The sequence below is a fragment of the Onychomys torridus genome, chromosome 2, assembly GCF_903995425.1.
Source record: "Onychomys torridus chromosome 2, mOncTor1.1, whole genome shotgun sequence".
NCBI lineage: Eukaryota > Metazoa > Chordata > Mammalia > Rodentia > Cricetidae > Onychomys > Onychomys torridus.
The window spans coordinates 38,385,595-38,412,810 of record NC_050444.1 but is presented as its reverse complement, the minus strand read 5'-3'; the positions used below and the strand labels follow the sequence as shown (position 1 = coordinate 38,412,810).

General features: G+C 42.3%; 1 protein-coding gene across 2 annotated transcripts in view; it reads right to left on the bottom strand.

Annotated features, from left to right (window-relative positions):
* Cpa6 (carboxypeptidase A6) overlaps positions 1 to 26,000 on the bottom strand; it is a 315,538-nt gene extending 289,538 nt beyond the window's left edge. For both annotated transcript variants that reach the window (XM_036179829.1, XM_036179830.1), the window contains exon 1: positions 25,660 to 26,000. In XM_036179829.1, coding sequence (XP_036035722.1) covers positions 25,660 to 25,775 — 116 coding nt within the window. In that variant the 5' untranslated portion in view covers positions 25,776 to 26,000. The remainder of the gene's footprint in view (positions 1 to 25,659) is intronic.
* Positions 26,001 to 27,216: the final 1,216 nt, after the last annotated feature.

The window sequence follows — 27,216 nt, the reverse complement described above, 5'->3', positions numbered from 1 at the left end:
CCTAAGGGAGTCCCATGCCCCCAGGTTTGAAGGCTCTACTCTGTTACTGCCTTTCTCTCAGGGAAAACTGCTCTGTCCATAAACTGTGAATAATTGAAGGAGTGTGTGTGTGTGTGTGTGTGTGTGTGTGTGTGTGTGTGTGTGTGTCTGGTATGTGGATGTGCTCGCCTGCATGGAGACCAGAGGTCAACTTTGAGTTTTGTCAGTAGTACTCACCTTATTTTTTGAGATAGTATCTCTTACTTGTGTTGGTCCCTGCAGGTGTCATCCAGGGGAGCAAACCCCACAAACAGATAAGAATGAAAGCCTGGTGCAGATAGACTTCATCAACCTGGATCAGACTTCAGGGTGTCTAATGACAGGTGGTTTATTCCCAATGTATTTAAGCCCAGTATAATTTGAAGAAAAAAAAAAAGAAAAGAAAAGAAAAGTTGCCTAGTACAATACAACTCCTGGTTCACAAAGAAGTATAATTACACCAAAACTCAACCCAGGGCACATCATTCCCTCCAGGAAAATGGGCTCTAGAGATAGGCTATCTGTACTAGCTTAAGGGCCTATAGCACAGAGGTCATTTGGGCTATTAGCTACCTCTAGCCCTGGTTGAAAGAACTTGGGGGAACCTCTGGCTATCAGGATCATTTAGATTACTAGCCACCACCTGTCTTTGTTGTAAGAGCTTGATATGGCCTGGGCCCAATGGATAACTCAGATCACCAGGCTGTCAATCATTTCCAAATCTCATCTTTTTGGATGGAAGAACAGGTGTTTTTTTTTTTTTTTTTTTTCTTTTCATTTTTTTCCCCTTGGAAAGACAATCTTATATGCTTAACATTGCTAGTTTCTCTGGAGATCTGTGGGCACAAGGACCTTCATGCTATGCTCCCAACACTTACTGAACCTGAAACTCATGATTTCATATAGACTATCTGGTCAGAGAACCTTCAGCAAGCTACCAAGTGAGCCCTTGGGATCTGCTTGTTTCTGCCTCCCAGCCCTGAAATCACAGGCCCATCTGGCTTTTAGGTAGGTGTTGGAGGTTTTAACTCAGATCCTCATGCTTATACAAGAGGCACTTCTGCCACTGATCCATCTCCTCAGCTCCCAAGGAAGATTTATTGGCACATTTTAACAGCTCTTCCATTCCCACTTTTCTAGAGTATTCCAACCACATTCTCATACCAGCTGTGTTTATCTCCATGGTTAAGCAATACAATAAGTGTGTATAGGAACAAGCCAAGCCAGGTTGATTTAATTAAATGCCTGATTGCATATACATGTAAAAACACTTGGCCATTTCACCAAAACAATGGAAAATGTCCTCTGCCACACAACTATAAACACCTTTGCTGGTATAGACAGACGTGATGCAATAGTGGCTACCATTTGATAATTTTACAGAATTACAAATTTCCCAGTTTACAAATTCCTACCCCGTGGTAATGCTGTCTCCTCTAGTCAGAAACAGCATCCCATTCAACTCCAAATGTCTGCTTTGGTTATCCAACATGTGGAATTGTTAGACCTTTAGAAGCATTTGTAAAGAAGCTGATGCTAAAGAGAATAGCTGACGAGTTCCTAGGAAGGGCATGTGTTTTGCGGCCTGGTGAATGGACCCTAGCAATATATTGGGATAAAGAGAGGAAACATTACCTCTAAGACTTTTGGGGTGAATGGACTTTCTTCACGGCGATTTTCCCAGCTTGCTCATCACAATACCTTAAAAAGCCTACTGCTGCAAAGAATCAGCCAAGGATGTGAGTGAGTGATATGCAGCCAAGACAAACCTCCACAGACAGAAACATCTCTCTCTAGACTGGAGGGCAGTGGGATATTGCTACTGTTGCTGAGTGGGAGGAAATTCAGCAACAAAGTGGAAAAGATCTCAGAGACCAGGCCAGAGAAGAAAAATTCCTGTTCCCCTTGCTCCTTTCCTTCTGGAAACTTCTCCAGTCTTTGAAGAAGGAAATTAGGAAAATCAGCCCTCAACAGAGAGAATGGCAGGGACTTTGAAGCTGAGCAAATCGGAGTTGGATGTAATTGCCTGATGTGTGTTTTCAATCCAAATTTCACAGATGGGTGAGGGGAGCAGCTGTGCTTGATAAAAGCGAGTGTGGGAATTAGAGCCATGGAGTACAGAATAGGGGGATGAGACTGGGGCACGGCTGGCTTCTTTAAGGCTGTTAGACGTCTCCCCACCTTTCATTTTTTATTATTTTATCCCCAAATACAAGCATGACAATCACATGTCTTTTATAAGAGTAAAATGCTGCAAAAGTATAATATTAAAAATGAAAATTCCCCATTATCCCACTTCCAAAAGGTAGCCGTTGTTTCCCACATGGTATATCTTGTAGCTTTAAAAACTTAATTATGCTGGGTTGGATATATACTAAGTAATACTAGTTCATCAATGTGGTAGGCTGAATAATGGCCTCTTTAAAGATTCTCCTGACACTTGTGACTGTTACAGAAGATGTGTCAGATGTGACTAAGGATCTAACTTGGAATTATTTTGAAGGACATGTGCTAGAAGTCTTCTGCATGCTGAGCTATACTCCAAACCTCATTGCCATAGAGGCCAATATGAATTGTGAGAGTTGGTTTACATGCAACCCAAAGTGTACTTATCCACAGAGACAGATGGAGAGGGAATACACAGAGGACCTTCTGGATAATCTCTAGTCCCACCATTTTCTAAAGTGTTTAACAGTTCCTTAGATGGCTTTCAATTCAACAAAAATATTTGAAATCCAAAGTATGTCTGGCTGGTGGAGTTATAATTATGTACCTATGCAGAAACTTTATAAAGAATCTAAAGCATGATTACGGGTTTTTTTTTTATGTTTTAGAAGTTAAAGAATTATAGTGAGAAATGTATTCAAAACTTAGAGGCACAGAATTTGCCAGATCTGAGGAATACTTGCTAAGCCTGTCTATTGCCTCATTCTCCTGGATGTGAGGTAATATGTTTATGTTCCACTATGGCAAGTAGTATGTGTATATGTTTATTGAGTGTGTGTATATATGTATATGTACATATATACGCACATATATTTACATATACATACACATACACACACACACACACACACACACACACACACACACACACACTAGGATATATATATATCTCCTAGTCTCCTACAAGGCAGACTGGAAAGTCAGAAAGCTTGCTCTTCAGGAGTTGATTTCCCACATCATTAGAAGGGCTGCCATCTTTCTCCAGCCCCAAGTCCCCTTTTTTGAGATGCTCATTATCCAAACACAGGCAGCCGAGGGTTAAAGTCATTCAAGTATCTTCCCCTTCGAAGGTTAGGTAGAGGCAGGAGAGAAATCTTAGTCTAGCTGCCACTGCTCTTTCCAATTTTCTTTCTTTGTTGGCTGGCTGGAAAGAGAATCGTGAAAACAACAGGATTATCTCTAAGTCTAATCAAAACAATAAATATTTTCTGGTCATTTACTATTCAGGAAGCCCCATGAAAGGCATATAATAACTGAAAAAAAAAATGAGCTTCACACTTAAAGGGCTGAGGATGAAGAGTTGGACCAGAGGTTGTTGTAGGAGAGAGATTTCTTTATGGGTATGTTTGGTAAACCACAGAGATGGAGTTTTAAGAGGGATGGAGAGCAGGGGCAATTCAGAGAGAGGGACACAGAATGAAGGACTGTGTCCTGAGGGGGTATGGAGAAGTGAATGGGGTATGGGCACATGATGGTGCACACTAACTGGACAGATAATTGCTTTTTGAAACTTAACTTACATGCACGATTTTACTGTTTATGGGGACTGACTTGTGATAATTTGATCCATGCATATAATGCACAATGGTCAAATCAGAGCAGTTAGTGTTTTCATTTCATAGCTATTATTTCTTTGTAGTCTTTGAGGTTTTCTTCTGGTTCCTTGTAGAAGACAACATTGTGATCTCTTGTGATCTTACTGTTAGATGACACCAGAACTGATTCCTATCAGATTTGTTTGAAGCGAAACAACAAAAGAGTTAAGTCAAGAAAGGAAAAGGCTGCGGAGAGCCAGCTTGCTGAGGACCTTGGATGTCTGACACAGGAGTTTGGATTTGATTTTTGCGATGTCACAGCTCTCCAGCGCATTTGGATGGCAGAACAGTGTAATGGATGTCAGACAAGCACTTTAGGAGGGATTATCTGGTACTGGTGTGCATAGTGTACTAAAACAGAGAGAAGCAAATGATTAAGGCGGTAGAGGCATAAAGTAAGGAGAGAGAGAGAGAGAGAGAGAGAGAGAGAGAGAGAGAGAGAGAGAGAGCCAAGGGAGTGGACAGTGAGAGAGCGATGAGTCATTGATTGCTAAACCAAGACAGAAAGACAAAGGGAGGAGATGTGGATGCTCAGTAACTGGATTCCTTTATGGGCCGAGGATAGGGAAAGGCAGCAGAAAGGTATGTGAAGGATAAAGGATGAACCATTTTAGAGAAGCTGGCCTACAGGCTCCACACAGAAACGGCCAGCGGCCAACTGGACAGACGGGACTGAAGTGAAGGTGAGGAACCGGGGCTGAAAATGAAGGCTCAGGCATCATCATATTCCAGGCAGCAGCCTGAGCCATGATAATGATTGGTCTCTCTGAGACAGAGCCCAGGGCTCACAGCTGCTGAGAGACAAACTAAGCAGGTGGGGGTGAGGAGGAAGATGAGCCCAGTGACAGCCACAAAAGGGAGGAGGTCAGAGAAGTCACACGAGTGCCACGTTCATGTGGAGAATCCCACAGACGTCCAAAGACAGACAAGTTAAAAGGGAGAAGGAGTGAAACTACTAAGACCTCTGAGTAATCTTCATCTGAGTCATGGACCTTGAACTTGAACCAAGGTCTCAGTTTAGGTTCTCTGATGTATGGCCACTGCATGATCAGAGCTGAGCACTAGGTTTTCCTCCCCGCTCTGATAGCTCCCCAGCTGTCTCTGTTAGAAAACAAAGCCACCGTGTACATTACATATTTCATTCAAGGAAGGTCAACTTGAGTTGGTCTTTGCTATTGCAACTACCCATTTAAAGTTACCAGCTAACACCATGACCAAATATTTACTAACCAACCTATTCCGTGACCAACCCTCTAATGAGAGGCTGAGCAAACATTTTATCCACTTCCATGTTCCCTTTTAATATCAAGAGCAGGCATGACAAATGTTTCAATAAATCAAATACAGGCTGAGAAAAGATGTCATAAATCTAACATATGGAGTTAATGGTACCAAGTGGTGTCTTTCCTTAAGCACAAGAGCCCTTTAAAGCTGAGCGTGCTGGACTGCATGGTCCCCTCAGACTTTGTTGTATGACATCTGGTACTTTACTGCCTTAGAGGGGAGAGAGAAATGCCATACATGCCACTCACTCCATCTCCAGCTTTCTCTAAAGTTCCCTTGTTTCAATTTGGTCTTAACTTTCTCTCTTAGTGGCAACATTCTTTAAGCGGCTCAGATATGGAAGGACTGGTGTTAATGGATTTTTCCTTTAACTTCTAAGTCACATAGCCATTTATCAGAAAAGAGCTGAGGGAATGGAACAATTAAGGTATGTTTGCCAGCTTTACTTGCAGAGATTTTAAAAAAATAATGCCTTTGAAAGAAAGCATATCTGCCATGCCTGCAGGTTATGGCATAACCTACATGTGGACACAAATGGGGAGGGTCAGGTGATAATCAACCATCAGGACTCAAAGCCTTTATGACAAGGCTGATATGTTACTGTGACAAAAATGCCGTATCATAGATCAATGGCTTTGAAAATGAAAACAAACAAAAACTCTTCATTTTTGCAAACACTTTTGAAACCTGCATGTCCTGATAGCTACTTGGGAAGACTTCACACTAAAGGGGCTTTGTCATGACAGAGGCTTCTTGCCGCCACTGCCTATGTGGCCTCTCACAGGCAGCCTGACTTTATTTGACAGACGTCACCAATGGTTCACAGACCATAGTCTGTACATGAGATGTATAGGAATCACTGCAATAGATTCCTGGGTCCAGTTTCTAAGCACCAATTCTGCCCATGTGATGTGTGCCTAGACTGCTTGCATTTGTTCAATATGCAGGTTAGTCCTGATGTAACAGGAACCTGGAGATGTGCTCTGCTTCTTCGGATGTGTTTTGTGAAATAAGCTTGCCTGTGATTCAGGGTAGCTATGGTTTCTATTTCCTAAGAATGGCAGCACACACTGAATCTTTCTCAGACCTGAAAATGACTGTCCTGAAACTGAGACACTAACTTATGGCCCTGCAAACTTTGGTCTTTAGGAAATGTAAACATTGCAGTGGCACTTATGTCCTGTGATGCTTTTATTTCAGGGACATTTGGAGCATTTGATTTTTTTCCTTTCAAAATGGGTTAGAAGAGATGTCAGAAGCAAAATGACATAACTAAGATATCTAAATCAAAATGAAACTCAAATTTTCTCTTGCCTAGTCAAAGTCTTAGAAAATATTTAACTACATGATAAAATTAAACTTGTTGGTATATCAGATCACCTTAATGCTAAAAGGACAGGTTGATGCATCCTTATAAAATATCATGGCCATTATTTCCTTCTTACTCAAACAATTCAACACAAACAAGATTCCAAAGAAACTTGCTTGCAATTCAAAAGTTAGCATATCTTGAGAACAGAATCATATGTATTTAATCTTTTTTTCTATTTTAAATTTTATATCATGTATATTCTTCTAGGTAAATATATGCCCACAATTAATTCCTTGCTAATAGCTTTATAATATTTTATAATATAGACATATTAATTTTTCCTATTGGTCCTTTATTGGTAGATTTTGTTTTTAATATTAAAAAATCAGTATATTCAATACTATAATAAGCATTTTAACATACATCATAATTCTTTCAGACAGGTAATTTTCTAATGAGATTTCTGTGCAAGGGGATGTAAAGATCTTAAGACATCTTCTAGATAACTTTACAAAGAACATACAGCAACTTCACACTTCTGGCACTGAGCATAGTCATAACTTATTACATGCCTTCTCCAGCATTATGTTCAATCTTTTAAAGTTTTGCCAGTTCAATATGTGGGAAAAATAGTAGTCTACTGGGAGTAAAATGTGACAGGTGGAGATAAAAATACATATTCTTTTCTATAAGGGCCCTCGTCGGCAAAGTCCTCTCAGATAAAATAAAGTCACACTGTTTCTGACATCAAGGTACATGCATGCACACATGTGAGCACACACATGCATGCACACATACACAGACACCAATCACATACAGTTTTTATATAGACATAAGTATAAAAGGGGGGAATAATGCAAACAATCAAAAAATAAAATGAAAAAATTATAATATTTGTATAGTTTTGAGTAGGAGGGATATTTTATATTTTTTAAACAAGGTACATCAGAATGCCACAAAGGAAGAAAATGAAGGTAGGTAGATATATAACCATTCAAATCATTTACATTGCCTTGCAGAAGTGTTAAAGGGAAAATGCTGAGTAAAAGCGAGACTATATTACATGTAATACACAAAGATTAATATCCATATACACAAGACTCTCAACAATTGCTAAGGAATGGCAAAGGGAAAAGCAAGAAAAATAAAACAAGCACCGAATACAAATCCCTGTTGCTCTGCCTCCCACTGCCCCTATTCTTCTACACAGCTTTAGAAGTCCCCTGTGTTTGAATGCAGGTCCAGTCCTCATTGGCATCAGAGCTCTGCAGTCTCAAAGGTGTTGTTTCCCCTCCATGGCCTGCTCAAATTCACGTTCTTCACATCTGCCCTGACTTGGAGAAACCTTCGGCATGCAGAACTGATCTCTTCCTGCTTTGTATTGCCTTCTGCAAATCTCATACACCTGCTAATCACATCTTAACTCTCCTGTTGTGAGATATTTTGATCGTCTTCTGACAATAAAGCTTGCTTGGAGTCAGAGGGCAGAGCTAGCCACTAGCTGACCAAAATTAACCATAGAGGTTTTGGAGGACTGAGGACAGATAGGAGACAGAAAGTAGTAAGGCATGGCTGAGAGAGGATCTCAGCCTTTTTTGGATGGAGGAACGGAAGAGGTAGGAGGTTACTGGTGGCTGCTCTGCTGCTTCTCTGGTCTTTCAGGTTCTTACCCCAATATCTGACTCCTGATTTTTTATTGATAAAGAATAATTGGATGAACTCTTCACTTTTCTTTTGAAATTTCTCTGTACCTTTCCTTCCAACTTGACAGCCAACTCTCAGGAGTTCATTGACTCTTAAAGCTAACAGCTCCCATTCAGAATGTTCTGTAGACAAAGTAGAGGGTTTCATCAGGCATGATGCACAGTAGTTTCAAGTGTACAATAGCAAGATCAGGTAAGTCTTTTAAAAATGTGCCTACATAGTCTTCACATCCATCACATCACATGAGTGGAGAGCAAGTGAGACTGAGAGACCTCACATCTTAAGTCACTGTCCCATTGTTGTGAGGAGACACCAGGACCAAGGCAACTCTTATAAAAGAAATCATTTAATTTGAAGGCTTGCTTGTATTTTTGGAGGTTTAGTCTATTATTATGGTAGGGAGCATGGCAACAGGCAGGTGCTAGAGCAGCAGCTGAGAGCTATATTCCAATAATTTAGCAGAGAGAGAGACAGAGACAGAGACAGAGACAGAGACAGACAGAGACAGACAGAGACAGACAGAGGGCTTGGCATAGGCTTTTGAAACCTCAAAGTGATATGCTTCCTCAAACAAGTGACTAAACATTCAAGTTTAGTATGAGCCTAGGGGAGCACTGTTCAAACCACCACACTTCACATGAATGATCAATGGGTAGTAGACCCATCATGTACTCAAGTATGAATCTAACTAGTCTTAACAATAAAACCTGGAGCCAAATATTGGGGTAATAACCTGAAAGATCAGAGAAGCAAAGGAGCAGCCACAGTCACTTCTTACCTCTTGGAATACTCTGACTGAATGGGGCTGGAGACCCTGTCTCCACCCACCTTATATTCCTGTCTCCACCTGCCTAGTACTGGGGTCAAAGGCATGAGATCCCAAATGCTAGGATCAAAGGTATGAGTCCCCCCTCCCCCCCCAGCTCTGTTTCATTTTTAGACTGGTTCAATCTCCTGTGGTGGCCTTGAACTCCTGATCTTCCTGCTTCCTCCTCCCAAATGCTGGGATTAAAGGGGTGAGCCACCACTGCCTGACTTCTCTGATTAACTAGTGGCTAGCTCTGACCTTGGATCTCCAGGCAAGCTTTATTTGCCAGAACACAAACAAAATATCATACAACACTGTTCCTCTTGTTCCTTTCATCTAGGTTGGAGCCAGCAATTCTGTCAACAGCTTTCATTTGCTGTAACAGCTACACCTGGCAAGTGGCTTTTTATGCAAGACTCTGCTTAAAGATAACACCATGAGAAAGACCCTTCCCAGTTTAGGACCATTCTCCAAATCTGGTTAACAATTTTCTCACCTTTTAGATGTGAAATGCCCCGCCCCACTCAGGCTAATGTGTTTAAACATTTGGTCCCCAGTTGGCATTGTTTTGGGGGAATGGTGAACCTTTAGGATAGGGGTTCTCAACCTCTGAGGTCATGACCCCTCTGAGGAACTTCTATCTCCAAAAATATATTATGATTTATAACAGTAGCAAAATGACAGTTATGAAGTAGCAATGAAAATAATTTTATGGGGTCACCACGACATGAGGAAGTAGAGGGTGGTAGCATTGGGAAGGTTGAGGACCACTGCTTTAGGAGGGAGAGCCTACCTGGAGGAAGTGTGTGTCACTGGGGTGGTAAACCTTGAGTTTCAGAGCCCAGCTCCACTTCACATTATCTGTCTGCTTCCTGTCCACTGAGATCCAGCAACCACCACAGGCTCACACCAGCACAAAGCCAAGCATGGCCATGTCTTCTCCCCATGGTAACTTGAATCCACTCATGCCATGAGCCACAAACAAGCTTTTCTTTCTTCCTCTGAGCTGCTTCTTGTTGGGTATTTTGTTACAGCATTGGAAAAAGCAACCAATATAATTTCCTCTGGAGTTGTCAGCTCTTGCCATGTTTCTCCTGCGTCATCTGCATCACAGTTTTAATTAATATCTGCCTCCTAGCCCAGAGTATGCATTCAGTGAAAGCATAGAACACCTGTATTCTCTAGGAAGTGTTTAGTACAGTGTCTGGTACACAGATGATGAATGAACATATTGAATAAGTTGTGTGAAAATTTTTTTTTTGTTTATTTCCTCTCTTTTTTAAGAACCTACAACTATTTGTTCTTTGTCTTTGTTCCCTGTAGGAAAAAGACCCACAATGCTAAGGTCTTTGTCTTCCTTTTTCCTAGGACTTTATATTCCTGTTATATAAGACAACTTGGCTCAATAAAAAACAATAAGTTTTTTTTATTGAAATATAATATAAATTATATTATATACATATAATATGAATATAAAATATAGAAGCAAGATATGCTTCTACTGTTTAGCTTAATGGAGTTTAGGGATTATCATCATCTCTATTTTCTTTTTGGGTTATGTGTGTATATGTTCATAACTTGGGGTATATATGTGTGGGTATATGTCTGATCTGTGTATTTTATATGTGCAGATGCCAGAGGTTAAGCTCAGGTCTCTTCCTCAGCTGCTCTTCATAATTTTTTTAAAGACAGCTTTTACTTTTAAAGATAACTGTTACCAGGTGTTTGCAGAGTCATCTAGGCTTCCTGGATTTGAGCCCCATTTATCCTCTTTTGTCCACTTCCCCAGGACTGAGATTACAGGCATGTACCAACACATCCAGATTACCACACCACACCCAGATTACTACACCACACCCAGATTACCACACCACACCCAGATTATCCCACTACACCAGATTATCTGTTTTAACACACCAGATTATCCTGCCACATCCAGATTGCTAGTATTTTCTGGGGAACAAACTCAGATCATCATCATTCTTGGGAAACATGAGCTTTACTAACTGAACTGCCTCCTCAGCCCCATTCTTTCTGTTTTCAGGGACCCATGACTGAAATTTATGTACACTTCCAATCTTCACATTTATTTTTAAATCACTTACATGTATTACTTAGTGTGTCAAACATACAAAAGTAACGTAAGGATGAGATAAAATCAGTGAACACATACAACGTTTTTTCAGTCATTGTACTTTGGAGGTCACCTTTTCTCAGTGACAATGGATTGTCTAGAGTTACATTGCAAATCATCACAAAGTAAGAGAGAATGCAATAACCACTTTTTAACACTCTTTAACTCCAAGAAATAAGATAAGGGATTTGCAATAATCTCCAAATAATTTCTTTGTAGTTTTCAGGTAATGATTGTTGGATTAGGGATCGAATAAAATAGCCACTGATCACACAAAATATCAAACTGAAGAGTGAGAATATCATTATTAAACAGTTAGATAAAAAATAAGATGAGAGACTTTATCAGACCATGGAACAACAATAGAAATTGTGTTCGGACAAACTCCTGTCTATCCATAGCCCACAGAAGCAGGAACAAAATATTCCTCAACTCATTTTGTGGTAATCAAAAGACATTCAACCTGTACTATGTTTCAATGATCATTATTACCGCAATTTTAAAAAGAAATTAATGGTGCATGAAACTTCTGGCAAGTATTTCTCCTGCATTTCTTCTTAAAATATAATGGACTACCTCAGACTGGGGAAAATATCTGTTATAGGGGAATATATGTAAAAGTGTAATGGATTGGATTTTCTGTGCCCTCATTTCAAATGCTTTCCCTCTCTTCTAAACAAACATCTAAATATAGATTTAATAGTGCCATTGCATTGTGACCACTGAAAACTGTCATTTGAAAACCATCTCCTTAAACACATGTATCAGCATGATGTGGCTGCTTTTGGTACCTCTCTGAGCTGAAAGGCTTTGAGCCCTGCCCCCTCATTTCCACATCTCCCCAGTGTGTAAGTGACATCCACTGAGGCAGCTGCTTTAGTGATTTAATACATTGCTGGCACACCCAGCCATCTCATCTGCTGTAAGGAATAGCAAATGACTTGCTTATTTCTCTTTTCAGCCATTAGTTTGGCATGGGCTGCTATGTTATTACATACACTGACTCCTGATTCTTACTTGCAAAGCTCCTAAGACAACTTTGGCACAGGATACCCTAGAAGGTAAAAATTGCCTTAGGCCCTTTTTTTGTTTTGTTTTGAGAATTTATACATGCTTGAAATTAGTTTTCTTTGAATATAGAAAGTTTCCATGGTTCACATAAAGCAATTAGCAAATTGAAGAAAAAAGTACAGGGATGACAAAATCTATAGTGAAATCACCTGGCCACAAAAACAAAACATGTCCCAAATCCCTTAATATTTTGGAGTTTTCAACCTAGGTATAGGGACACTCTCATATGTAAAAGTACATTATTATAAAACCAGAATAGCCAATGCTACTCTAGAGCTCATTTTCTGTTTTATATCTTGACCATTCAAAGTTGCTTGTAGACATTTACAATGGGCACAATAGATTCCACTATATGTACTGCAATTGACCTTTGGTTTATTATTAAAAAGAAGTTACATTCTAGTCCTGACAGAGCACATAAATTGTTGATAAACATCTTTCTATGTACTCTAAATATCTGTCCACATTTCAGATATTTCCCTTAGGAAAAAGCATCTCACAAATGAAACTACAAAGAATATTAATATGGAAAGTAGTTCATATTTGTTAAGTTTATATATGCCATCTTCTGCCTGTTCTAAGCACGTAGCATATATGAACTCAGTCAATAATGTTCAAGTTTACTGACAGAGAAACCAAGTCATGGAGGGATTCACTCCCTCCAAGCTCACCTTGGTAGTAAATGGGAGAGCTGGCACATAGAACCAGGCACCCTGAGGGTGTTCCTATATGTCTCACAGATTCTATCTACTTGTTAAACATGTCATGACCCTGAAGCTGATCATGGACATGGGATTTGGAAGATGCAAGCTGCTAACATGATCTCTGGATATTACAAAAAGCAGTGCTCAGAAAAGACAATGACTATTAAAGTAACATACAGCCAGTGGCAGAGCTGGATTGAACACATTGGACTTCTCTTCTGTGGCCCAATAACATGCTCAAAGCCTGGTTCTGTGTTGGCATCACCTGGGAACTTGTGAGAAATGTAGGGTCTCTGGTTCTATTAAGTCTTTCTGAAGTTCAATCAATCTGTGCCATTAACAGAGTCCCCAGGCTTCATTTGCACATCTAACCTTGAGTGGTTCTAGCAGAGTACTCTCTGAAGTTGATAGATCTTTGGTACTTTCATGAAAAAAAATCTGCATATCAGCTGCCTATCAGAGAAAATGTGCTCATTATTCAGAATTAACAGCTATATTATTGAAACATCTGAAACCGTTGTAATTTTATATCTTAAAACATGCATATTGGCAATTTATTGTCGTTCAATGCTAGTGACGAGTGGGATAACAGGTATGTGCCAGTCTTTGGAGAGATTGGATTTGAGAGAAAATAAGAAAAAGGCCCTTCCCTCAAAGAGAACACATTATAGTTAGGAAAAGGAAATGAATAATTGCCATACAAAGTGATGAGTGCTTTTATGGAACTTTCTGAGAGCCTGGGAGGAAGTTAAGTGATGTTTCAAAAGAGTTATGAGAGAAAGTGATCATTTGCTGCTATCAATGGCAAGAAAGATGAGCATACAGGGCTAGCCAAATTATTAAATGGGTATCTCTGTATCCTCTGCTCAGAGCGGATAAAATACATAAATAATATTGGTGTTCTACACAGTGGAGGAGATGGAAATTGCTTAGATTGCATCAGCCTGTCAACTGCATTGTGCTTAATGGTAATGTCAGGTAGGGAGAGTTACAGCCCTCTTGATGCAGTAGATGCTGAACAGTGGCCACGTGTTGGTTATGTGGGTGTGACATTAAATCACTGGCCATTGGTCATCAACTCAGCCTACAGTCCCTCATCTCCTCCACCCTTTCCTCCCATTAGGCCTTTCTCACAGGAGCCAGCTGGCTTTATGAGCAGTCTGGGTTGTTCAGGATTTTCTGGAACCACTGTCCTGAGAAACATGCTGAGCATCAGTCAGGAACTCCCCCTCAGCCTGAGGCCTCTGTACCTACCACATGTGCAGCTCTCTCTTTAATCAGCTCTTCAGGTTTTTATCCTGAGCTTATTTGAAAGAAACTCTGCCTGTGCTTTCAGAAAAATCTGAATTCTGCAGACCCTGAAGTTAATTCAGGGATCTGACTTAGGGCACTGAGGATAGGCCTATAAGCAGGCTTTGTTCTTCCTGAATTGGGGCATCCAAAGAAATAGAAAAAGATGAATGAATTTATAGACAAGACATTTCTAAAAGACTTTAAAAAGACTTTTGGTTATTAAGAATTAGTTTTGAAAAGAGAGAGGACGTGATCCTTGAATAAACTGACTGAGCAGCAGTCTATAACTTCTGGCAAAGTTATACATATTCTTTAGATGATACAATCACATGTACTTCTCTACACTGGCAAAAGGCGATGGCTAAAACCATGTGTTGTCTAAAGCTTCTAATCCCAGCAGTCTGGAAGTTGAGGCAGGAGGACTAAGAATAAAAGGCCAACTTTGGCTACATATTAAAATCTTATCTCAAAAAAGTCAAATCAGAAAATGAGTACAAACAAAATGTATTAGATCAATGCCCAGCAATGCCATAACAAACCCATTATTATTTATAATTAATATATGCTAATAAAAACATAAGAGGAAGCCAAACCCAACCAAAGGAAAGAAAAGCAGCAGCTAACAAACATGGCAGGCAGAGGGTACTCTCTGGCACCAGCCAGGGAGCAGCGGTTTTGCTCAGAGATCTCATCCGAGAAGCAGAATCCTGCTCACAGCAATCTTAGGTGCTTGGGGGCTTAACAAAATACCTAAGACCACACCTGGATAAGATTATAAAGCCCCAAAGACACTGTACAGGGAGGATCCGGTAACAGGAGGGTGGGATTCCTCTGAGGCAAGTGCTTTCAAGTTCTCAATGCTGCTCATCCACAAAAGCTCATCGGGCAGTGTCTGAGATTTGATGCCAAGTTTGTTCCTTCCCCTATCTCATGCCCAACTTTTTCTCCCTTCCTCTCTCTCCTATCTATCCATCCATCCACCCATCCATCCATCTCAGTTTTTACTGAACATTCCAAATACCCTTTGGGGACTGTGGGAAAACAGGTTCACAGAAGATACCGTATCTCATGCCCACTTGTTTCTCACCTAACAGAACCTAGAGCACAGCCACACAGGGAAACACATTCTGAATAGTACAGTGGTATAAAGGATAGAGAGGGTGCTGTGGGCTCTCAGATGGGAGCAATCATAGCTGATTGGTGACATCATAGCCTTGGCTGGATGAGGACAAAGTGAACTGGATCCTAAAGGGTGGACAGGTGTAGATGGTTGAGGGTTGACTTGAAGTGTGCTATAGAGAAAATGGCACAGAGGAAGAGAGCTGTATGTGGTTCTGGGCAGTTCACAAAAGGAAGTAGATGGTTACCTAGTGAACAACATAACAACAAAGGATATACAGCTCCACTAAATGGATGCTCCTGCCTGTACCCCACACTCCTCACTTCTGGTTCTTTCCAGTGCTTTTCAAACCTTAGCTTCATGACAGCCTGAGCTGTTGAGGATGCAGGCTGCCAGGTCCCACTCCCAACACTCCTTGTTGGAGAACTTCATTTCTTTCTTTCTTTCTTTTGCTTGCTTGCTTGCTTGCTTCCTTCCTTCCTTCCTTCCTTCCTTCCTTCCTTCCTTTTTTTTTTTTTCAAGACAGGGTTTCTCTGTGTAGTTTTGGTGCCTGTCCTGGATCTCACTCTGTAGACCAGGCTGGCCTCGAACTCACAGAGATCTGCCTGGCTCTGCCTCCCGAGTGCTGGGATCAAAGGTGTGTGCTACCACTGCCCAGCGAGAACTTCCATTTCTAACAAGTTCCCAGGTGCTGCTGCTGGCTGGTGGGGCACACTGTTCAAGGTCACACACAGAGACTTTCAGCTCAACACTTTCTTATACCTAGAAACTTCTGTCTTTAGCCATATTACTCCTGGTTTCCTTCTTTATTCCTCCTATCAACTCTCCTGACATTCTTTATCCCTCTTCTGCACTTTATCTCTCTCCATAGCCCTTATCAGAACTCAACACCATGGTTTATTAATTTTCAATCATCCTTTTAGAATGTAAATCCCCCAAGAGACTGTTTTATTCATGAGTACCTGAAGCAGGGCTCTTTTTTAGTATCTCACATTTGGTCTAAGACTCCTAGACCCTAAATCAACCTGTAATGTGCAGGTTGTCCATCAGTAATGCTGACAGAAAGGATGAAAGGTGCCTTGGGAGGAAGAGAAGAGATAAGGGGCCTTTATAGCTTGTAGCAGGAAGTAAGGGAGTGAGATGACGCAGGGCAGATGTTGTGGCCCTCCATCTTGTCAGTGAAGAGCACACACTGCCCTAATACACTGACATTTTCATTCCCTGCTTATATGTGTGCCCTCCCTGTCTGCTTCCCTCCCCATCTCCCTCCCCCTCTTTTCCTTTATTAGTAAAAAGTTTGGGGTCAGAAATGAGAAGAAGGTAAGTTAATTTCCATTGTTAACTGTAAAACCATAAAAGAAACTCAGAATATATTTATCTTATTCATGAATTGGTCTGACAAGTTGTAGAAATTTTGAAAGACAAGTGGGGGAAATGGAAATATGGCCAATGAGGTCACACATGCAAAAGGTTGAAGGTTCTGTGTGCGCAAAAATAAACCAGATTCTTATCTGGTGATAGATGTGTGGCACCTTGGAAGTCTTCTCTTTTAGCAGGCAACCGAAGTCTAAAATAACTGAAAAATCCAAGGGGGAGGGAGCATGTCAAAAAAACAAAAGGAGAGACAGACCAGAGAGAGTATGTGATGGCCTAGTGAAGGGGTATTTTCCTTTGACTTGATTATTTGCTCATATGTGTTACTCCTTCTCTCCAGCCTTCTCTCTCCCTCCTCTCTATTCTTCCACCTAGACTGTTGAATTAAAATATTAATCCCCCAGGGAGTAAAAATGTCCATACACTCTCTCTGCAAGACAGAGACAGATTCACTGAAAATCTTCACCTCAGATGTGCTGAGGAATGATGGCCAGTATGTGATCAGCAGAAGCAGGGTGAAGGATGGGAGTTTGGGAAATGGACTAGAAGGTATTTCCAGTTCTTCCTAAGAAAACAATCAAGATGTTCATAGACTTTTACTTAATGCCTCAGAAAGGTGGAAGGGTATACAAACAGTCAATTTTGTAAACAGATGTGCCTGCATAAGAGCTGAGCCTTCCCAATTAGTTATTATCACAACCATATAATATAACACCTTGTATTAGATGTTGGTTTACAAAGGACTATGCCATTTCCTCCCATGGGATAGAAAGAGAAATTAATGGTTGTCTTCCCCCTTCCCTTCTTGCACTGCTATTTAGGTTTTCTGTTTTTCATTTCAGCGCTCCAGAAATGACTCTAACACAAATCATGTATTTTTGTCTGTGTGCCTTCAATTCCAGGTGTTTCACCAGAAGAGAGAAATCGCATTCAAATGGTTCAGTTAGAGTTATTCAATGACATGACCATGATGACTGGAGTGGACAGTCGTGAAGTGCTGCTGCACCCAAACATAAGTGGTCCCTGGGTCTGAGCAACAAAGGAATTACACTCTAGAGGCCAGAGAGAGCTGGATGCTGGCAGACAGCTACCCCAGCATGAGATGTTCACGGACGATCCAGCTACTGTCAGAATGTTGCACTAAAACGAAGCCAGAAAGGAGAGGCAGGGAATAAATACTCTGATTTTTCACTCTTTTTGCCTCCACTGGCCTGATGGAGAAAGTAACCAGATAAAAGACTGAGAGGTCTATCTCCCAGACACAGAGAAAGAGAGGCAGAGAATGGGCGGGGACTGGAGGCTCCTGATATTCTTGTTTGATTTTCACTGTGACCACATACAGGTGTGTTGAAACACACACCCTTATCCTTCTGTGAAAATGCCATAGGCAGAGATATAGTTTATGGGTGATGTTACTTGTGACACGAAGTTACATGGAAGTATTCAGAAGAAATTTATGTGCTGGAGATGGTTCTATTGTGAGCTATCATCTTTACCATCAGTGGTAACCCTTCTAAAGGATTCAGGTCATTTCCATCAGGAACATCCAGAACCTAAATCCTTGCTCCTTTATTCATGTCTATTCATTCTACTGCCATAGAGTTAGGACATGACTCCCTACTTTGTAGAAGAAGGAAGGGTCAACAGTATTCTGTCCCATGGAGATCCTGCTCCATCATTTTCTCTCTGCCTCTTCTTTACCTCCAGTCTCTCACTCTTCTCTATATGTCCTGGTGTGAGACAAGAGCATACTGTACCTTCCTTAAATAAAAGCAAAATAGCAAAGGTCTCCTTCAAGTGTGAGGTTTGGATCCCGCACCCCTATGCCCACCTTCCTTTCTGGGACAAGCCACTTGAAATTATTGTCCACACTCAATGCTATTTTTCCACACTCCATTATGTCTTCAGCTTGCTCTGGTTCTTCAGCCATCCTGGGGCTAAAGGTGTCTTTAATGACATCATACAGGATTTCCTCATGGAAACCAGCAGGTACCACCTGGTAATAACTGGGGCAACTGGCCTCTCCTTCTTGACATTCAACATTCATTTCCTCTTGTTGTCATTTTCTGTGTTTGTGGTTTTCTGGACCTCTCTATTGGTTTCTTCTCTGATATTGCCCCTAGTTTCTGACTGTCCTCTCTTTTCATGTCAGTGCACTCTTGCTGAGTGCTCTACCAGGTATTTAGAAATTCTGTTTGCATATCATTTAGTACATTTTATTTCTCAGTGTCTGTGTGTGTCGCTGTTTCTCTCTGTGTACCTCTCTTTGTGTGTGTGTCTTTCCTCTGTTTGTATTTCCCTGTGTGTCTCTGTGTCTCTGTGTCTCTGTCTGTCTCTCTGTGTGTCTCTCTGTCTGTCTCTCCCTGTCTATGTCTGTGTGTGTCTGTCTCTCTGTATTTCTGTCTCTGTGTCTGTCTCTCTGTGTGTCTGTCTGTCTCTCCTTGTGTGTCTCTCTCTCCTTGTGTATGTGTGTCTGTCTCTCTGTGTGTCTGTCTGTCTCTCCTTGTGTGTCTCTCTCTCCTTGTGTATGTGTCTGTCTAACTCTCCCTCTATCTGTCTGTCTCCCTGTGTCTGTCTGCCCCTCTCCTTGTCTATCATCTCTGTCTCCCTCTCTGTTGTCTCTGTCTTTCTCTGTCTCTAACTTCAAATCCATATATGCAACTGGGCTTAAAATGGGCATCTTTAGTTGCATATATCTGAAAAAAGTTTATGTTCTCTATAACGATTTTGGTTTAGTTATACAATCCTGAGTGTGAATCATTTATCCCTCTTTTATCTATCCAGTTACCTAATTGCAACAGTTCTACCCCTTGAATGGCTCTGTAACTGGTCCCCGTCTCTGTCTTCCAGTCATTGCAGAAGCCTCATGGTATAATCATTATTATCCCAGTTGTCTTGTGGACAGTCATCTGCCTTCTTGTCTTCCCTTCTCAGGGATTCCAGAGAGAACTTTCTTTTAAAACTTCGTCTGAATTTCCTGAGAATATATTAGTATTCTATCACCTTAGGTGAGATTAGAATTGTGTGGGACAGATGACAAAATATGCCTCTCTTACACCTGCATCTTCATCGAGAGAAATGATATCCCCCTGGTGATCTAGACCTCACTGAGCTCTCCTGAAGCCCTTTGAAACGAAGCATCCCCATCTCTGGAAAGCCTTCCACACATTTCTGCTTGTTGGCTTTGTTTCTCTTTTCTGACAGAGATGAGGCCATGCCCTCTCAGCACCAATCATTTAGAAGGAAAAGGTCTCATTCCTTATCTGTTCAATAATCCGCTCAAATTTCTGTTTGTCCTTCGAGAAACATCTCACAGCTGAGAAATCAACTCTGACCTTCCTTCCGTCCTCCAGTCTGGATTAGGTGACCCTCTTGTGCACTTACCTGGCATGAAGAATTCTCTCTGTTGGGGTAGGAACTCTGTTTCCCTGCTTGAGTCACTCATTATGGAGTTGTGTGGACTGCTCTTTCATCTATGTGGTCTGAGACTAGCAACAGGCAGACACCTTACAAATATTTTCAGAAATGAAGTATTCCCTCTTTAAAGACTCCCCGGCTGTGCCAAAACATATGACTTCATCCTCAAAAATTCAAGGGAATGGGAAAGGTTCGGATGACTGCTAGAGCCACCGAACACTCCAGTATCAACTGTGAGGAGTGCTGAGAATTGACTCCCCTGGGTGTCGGTCCTAACCCAACCCAGCTCTGCAAACCCCTCATCTTTGTGTAGTTCTGTTTGCTCCATTATTACACAAGAAGACTGGGCTATGATTTTTCTGTCTCCTTTAGTTCTGACATTCAATGACTTGGAAAGAGCATTTGTAAAATAAAAATATGCCTTTTCTATCGATTTAAAGTGTGAAACTGCATCTGGAGAACCAAGGTGAAGGGAGGATGGGCTGTGGTCCAGGTGTCAGTGGGACTCCTGCAAACCCACGGGTGTCCCTCAGCAAGGGTTTCCAGATCTGGCCCTCAGCTAGACAGCACTTCATGACCTCACTTGTACCCAAACCATCTGCCCAATTCTTGTCCACAGAGGGCAGAGGTCAAACTTCTGACCCTTGACCCTCCTTTCCATTCTCCTATTGGCTGGACTGGGACATGAATGCTCCCTTCCCAGACCATATTTGGAGTTGCGTGTTGATCAGGTCAAAGCTGCAGGACCTTGGGGGCCTGGATCTCTGGCACTACCAATAGTTGTAGCTGTTCTGGATTTTTATATGAGGGCAAATTGAATTTATTTAGGTTATTAAGGGTAGGGGATCCTTGCTACAGCAATAACAAACAAAAGCAAGGTGACCCAACACTATATTAAAAGAAGATATTAAAAGAGAATGCTTTACTATTTTAAAAACAGTGAAAAGGCAAAAATGGTGATTTTGCTGAAGGAAACTACTCAGAAGTTTATTTCATCATGCAATGAAATAAATTTTAGAGAATTTATAACAGCAACCAGACCATGCTCCTGGAACTTTCTCTTCTGCGGCCTATTTTACCATGGAAAAGCAGATACCTCTGGCAGAATGGAATGGCACAGACTTAGCAAATTCTAACCCAGTAAACTAGTTACCTACTGACTGAGCATAAGGAAGACTCTAAAGAACAAGTCGCCAAGAGAGCTTCTATTTTCTCTGCTGCAATCCCAGGTTCTCTGCTTAGAATTCTGCACAAAGACAGAAGTGTTGGTGTGTTTGTGGTCAGCCCAAACTGTGATATGATGAAACATTAACAGCCTTTGATGCCTTTTCGAGAGATGGAGGGGATTATAGGTAATGCTGTCACCCAGAAGACATCCTGCTACCATAAAATAAAGGATCCATTATCAGACTGGGCTCTCAGGAGAAAGTGGCTCAGGAGTGTTAGAGACATTCCTCCGTCTACTAGCTGGGTGAGTGGAGAGAGAGCCTAGCCTCATCATCTGCTTGTGAGTTCAGTTCAGAGCAGTGGTTCTCAACCTTCCTAATGCTGTGACCCTTCAATATAGTTTGTCATGCTGTGGTGACCCTCCAACCATAAAATTATTTTCATTGCTACTTTGTAACTGTAATTTGCTATTGTTATAAAATGTAAGAAAAATATCTGATATGCAGGATATCTGATATGGGATGCCTGTGTGGGTCATGACCCACAGGTTGAGAACCACTCATTCAGAGGCATCGTGAGCTGCAGTCTATGCATCTTTAGTAAGCAAAGCACGAAGCCCTAACACACACAGCATACTGCAGTGAGGTAAGCTTTTGCTCTATGAGTCGATAAACAGCTCTTCAGGGCTCTGCTTTGAGCCAGCACATAAGGAAAACTAAAAATACTCAATCACTAATAAAGGGAGAAAGTAAAAGGAACTTCCAGAAGCTACTAGAGATGAAGTGTACACTGTGAGGAAATGGTTCAAAACCAACAGCACGACTGACTCACCACATGTGCTTTATAATGTCCCAGAGAGCCAGCTAGCACATTTCTGTCATTCATGAGCTGAGAGGGCTGCTCTTTGTCTTAGGCTTCTGGTCTGACTGCTTCAGTGGCTAGAAGTGTACAGTGCTACAAGTCAGCTTCTCTGGTTAGAGATGGGTCTCACAGATGAGGAAGAAGAGTGGAACAGAGACAGTCCTATTATAGCTGCCTTGAAAGCCAGACGGAGAAATCTGGATGAGAATCAAAGTCAACCTTTGAGCAAAAGAATAACATACACATCACTGTGGTAAGATCACCAGTAGGAGAGCGGACTAGAGGCACACCGGTTGGGAGGAGCTTTCCCCAGGTTGAGGTAAAGTAGTTCTGAAGTAGCTGGAAGCCATCCCCAGGGAGAAACGGGAACAAACGAAGTACTTTTGACTGGAATGGGAGAGTTATGAACAAATTTGTTCTTTGGAAATGCAATGAGAAGGTGGTTGAAAGGAATGCAGGTAACCCCATTAAAGAAGCCAATGGTATGAGAAAAGTGTTACACACTTGAAATACTGTCCATGGGGACTTTTCTCTGACATAAAGAGGACATTGTCAGTTAATAGGTTAGAACAGTAGGTACAAATGGGACTGTCCTGGCCATACTAGCCAATTCTAGGGAAGTGGAGACTTTTTGTTTTGTTGTTTTGTTTTTTGAGACAGGGTTTCTCTGTATAGCTTTGAGCCTTTCTTGGAACTCACTCTGTAGCCCAGGCTGGCCTCGAACCCACAGAGATCTGCCTGGCTCTGCTTCACGAATGCTGGGATTAAAGGCATGTGCCACCACTGCCTGGATTTAAAAGTCTTTTCTGATTGAAAAGTTTCAACCACCAATGTGGAGGGAACACTCAGATTCATGTGCCATCCTGTACTTGGGTCCCAGCCAGGTTTCAATGTTGCAGGTCATGATTTGTCTGCTCACAGTATAGTAAATAACTAGGTCCTTCCATGAAAACAAATGAGGGGAAAGGAGAAGATGGAGTGATGTTTGCCTGTTTACCTTGATTATCGTGGAAATGTCTGATTTGGCATTGCTAGCCCCTGCAGCCCTTCACCAGCTGAGCGGTGGTGGAGTAATATTATTGGAAATCAAATTGTTCTCACCTGTGTTGTTAAATCTCCCTTGTAGGTGTGTGATCTGATACAGTTATCCAAAAAGGTCTCAGCCTTTGTCTTCAGATTTTCCCTGTAGGCTTGTAGTTTCTCTAACTCATTTTTAAACTTATTTCCTGAGACACTCAAGGAAGCCTCTATTACACATTGGCCATATTCAACTGTTTGTATGGAGAGAACCTGATGTTTATTAGCTGCCCTGGAGGGGCGTGCTGTTTTTTCCTGAATATTCTCATTTTTATTCATGCTCAGGGTCCTTCCTGCAGATGACAATCACATGATATTTCTTTGGGGCAAGATCTGCCAAATATCTTTACCATAATGCAAGGGATAAGGTTGCCCCATAATTATTAACAAGAAAATGAACAAAAACCTGTGAAGGGATAACGATGAGGCAGCTTACAGTCATGCTAAATAGACAGAGGCAAAGGCAACTCTAGATGGTATTTTACCCTGTTTTCCTACCAGGTGCCCGATCCCTAAAGAGTTACATATGTAAAAGTGGTTCCTAAGCAAACAAAGCAAAACCCTTCCAAATCTGAGTAGCATTTGTCCTTGGTAATGAGAAAATGACTTCTGCCTCTCGGAGGTGAGTTCTCTGTTTTCAATGGTAAGAAAACTCAGAAATAGTTCCGATTTTCAAGAGGCCTTAGGCTTCTATTATGATGGACAGGTAGTGAGCAATCCTTCAGCTTCTCTTTATTTTTTCCTTCCAACTTTCAGACATCTGGTAATTTATACATTCGGGACTATCTTATTATGTTGCTGTCTAAGAGAAATGGCGATTATTACCTTCAGTGCACAGCAGGAGAGGGGGCAGGACAATCTCCCCCAGGAATGGCTCTGTTGGCTAAAACTTCTATCTGGAAAAGATGTTGCTGGCTTTGTTTCTCCTACACCCAGTGGTGCTTGGGGAAGGAAGGATGCACACCTGCTCAGCTGAAGCAGCCCTGGTAACTTGTGATTGATGAGTGCCACACACTGAAGCAATTGTGAACAGGGCCACAGCTGAGTGGAGGAGGGGTGAGAGCCTGTACCACGTGGAGCACATGTAAATTGTGATATATGTTTATCATCTGGTCTGACATCAGCCCAAGGGTCACTTAACTCTTCCACAACCTTAGGCTGCAGGTCCGTCATTAGCACAGACTTCTTTGCCCACATCTCTAACAAGTGTTGTGTGCACAAGACAAATTACAGGCTGTAAAGCCTGGGCCTTGTTGTGCAGGAGACCAGAAAGAACCCCTTGGACGTAAATGCCTTTCTGTGCCTCAAGAAAACATAAAGCCCTGGTGGGAAATGTTAAGGTTATATTCCCTCCTCTGTCTCACCAAGCACATCCCCCTCCATCCTTCGTTCTCTCCAATTGAGAACACACTTGTGACTGTCTCCCTGTATGTGGAAGATCACTAAATAAAAGCAGAGTCCGGTGCCGTGGGGAGAGAAAGGGAAGCACAATTCACAATTCTGTGTTTCGGGCCTTCACAAGCTCCACATACCATTCCTAGGAAGAGCAACTTTTCTTTGGGATGCTAAACATTTTCACCAGAGACCAAGTGAGTGGTACAGTAGATGATGGCTTAGAAAGAGGTATAGCCTCTTCTCCTCCTCAGCTTGAAGCAGGTGATCAATCTAGAGGACCTACTATGGTTTCTCTCTGAAGTGCGGGCATTCTATAACTTCGGGATTCAAAGATCAGCCCTCTGCAAATCTGAGCCAAAGCCACGCTGTCTGTACCACAGCAAGCCTTCAGGATAATAAGAATGGGCGCAGTAGTAGTACACTTCTTTAGTCCCAGCTCTGGGCCTCCCTAAGATTGCCATCTCAGACCCTGCTACCTTACCCAGAGGAGAAAACAGTTTTCTTCTTGTTTCTCCCCCTTAAAAATACCCGCAATTTTACCATCAACTACTTTCATTCTGCTTTTCATAAAAGTCTGCTTATTTTGTGTTGAATTATTTGAACCGCTCAGATTGGAAATATCTAACAATCACTCTGAAATAGTCTTAAAAATCATATGTAGTTCTGAAATGAGTCACAGGTAAATTTTTGCCCACTGCTGGTGTGCACAGTTCTAAAAGAGACTGTTTAATTTTTAGGTCATACTTCATGTGATACAACAGTATCCTTTATGCTGAGCATCAACCAAGGCAGATGCGGCAGATACTGGCCACTGTACACCAGGACACTTTCCCACTGAATTCCGAGGCCACAGCCGGGGCTGGGACACTCTAAATAGTACCTAGCTAGACTTGCCTACTGAGATTTCTCAGCCAACTGAACCAAAGTGCTGGATGTTGAATATACACTTTCTAGAGGGGACTATGAAAGCCTTCAGAGTCACACAGTAACCACAAACAACGACAGCAACAACAAAATGGTGAGGCACGTGGGAGCAAACCCCCCCCCCCCCCCCCCCCCCCACACAAGCCTTGCAGGACACGAAGTTGGCTCCACTTACCCAGCATAGCGGTTGTCATAAGGGAGGCAGTGCCCCGGCTGCAGAATCTTCAAAAGGAGCCAGCAAAGAGGCAGAAAAGCAGCTGTGTGGCTCCTGGGCTTCCCGAGGAACTTCATACCTTTGCAATAAGAGGTGAAAGTTGCTTAGCGGCAGTCATCAAGGGAGGAGGCCGGAGGTGGGTTACAACACCCCCTGCTCACTGGCAAGTAGTCTGGGAAGGGGGGGGTGGGGGAGAAGGCTTGGGAATGAGCAAAATGTGACACTTTAGGCAGCCAGGGAGAAGGGGAGTTGCGATTAAGAGTGGGTCTTGTGAGGAGCCCAGCCCAGCCCAGCCTGGAAGCAGGCGCTGATCCTAAATCAGGCTCTGCTGAAGGGGCTGGGCCTCCCTGAGCTGACTCACAGGCAGGCTTTGCAGGGTGCTATAGCCTGTGGGGAACCCTTCTCTGCTTTTAGTGTGTCTATTTGACTGTTGGGGATCACTAAGTGTTTTGTACACCCTTTCTTCCTCTGCTGCCTTTCTAGCATAGGGACCTTATCTTAATTGCCTACAGTATGAAGGGGATGAGTCCAACAAGCTGGCAGGGAACATTCCAGGCTTAATGTTTGGCCCTGCTGCAACAGGGCTTCCCACGCGGGCTTCCCAGATTGAAACCCACAGTGAGGGGCTACAGCGAACACGTGTGCAGGAGGAAGCTTAGGCACCTGGATGCGAGAAGCCGGGCTTTATTCTGGTTTGTAGCCGTGTCTGGGGCAAGCAGTGGCCTTATTGGGCTGCAAGGGGCTCTCAGTATTCATTCTGCAGCAGCAAAGCCCAGATCTGTGGCTATTGTACAGTTTCTCAAAGGACTAGGAGGCCTCTCAGTGCTTTGTGACCTTGGCTGCACGTTTGGAATCATTTAGGGGGGCTGAACATTTCAATCAGAACCCCAAAGGATGGGATCTGTTGTTGAAAAAGCTTCTCCGTGGCTAGGGAGATGGCTCGGGCAGTGACTGAAGTTCCTCGTGGGCAACATGAGGATGTAGGTACAGATCTCCAACATCTGTGTCAAGGCCAGTCCCCAGCGTGCGGGTCTGTAATCCCAGTGTGGAGAGGCATGGGTGGAGATAGGTGTAACTGGTGAGTGTTTCTGCACACAACAAACAGCAAGCTCCATCAGTGATTCCAATGTCCAAACATCAAGCTGCTCTAGGGCAGGGCTTCTCAAACTTCTAATGCATAAAAATTGCCTGGGGATCTTGTGTCACAAGATCCAATTCATCCAGAGGCAGGGTTGCTGCTGAAATGGGAAATTCTGCATTCATAAGGGGTTTCAAGGTGGTGTTCCTGTGGCGCCCCCTCAGTCACACTTTGAGAAGCAGCAAGCCTTGATTTTAGAATGAACTCTGCTTTTTCTTCTCTCTCTAGACTGTGTGAGGGTAGGGGACACAAATCAAGACGCCTTGGAGCAAACCATTTCCTGCTGGAAACTGCCCACGGTTGTAGTGAAGGAGATAGCTCTGAGTTTTCTTTGCAGCCACATGCTTCTGCTCACACAGATACCCCATGTTGTGGGAATG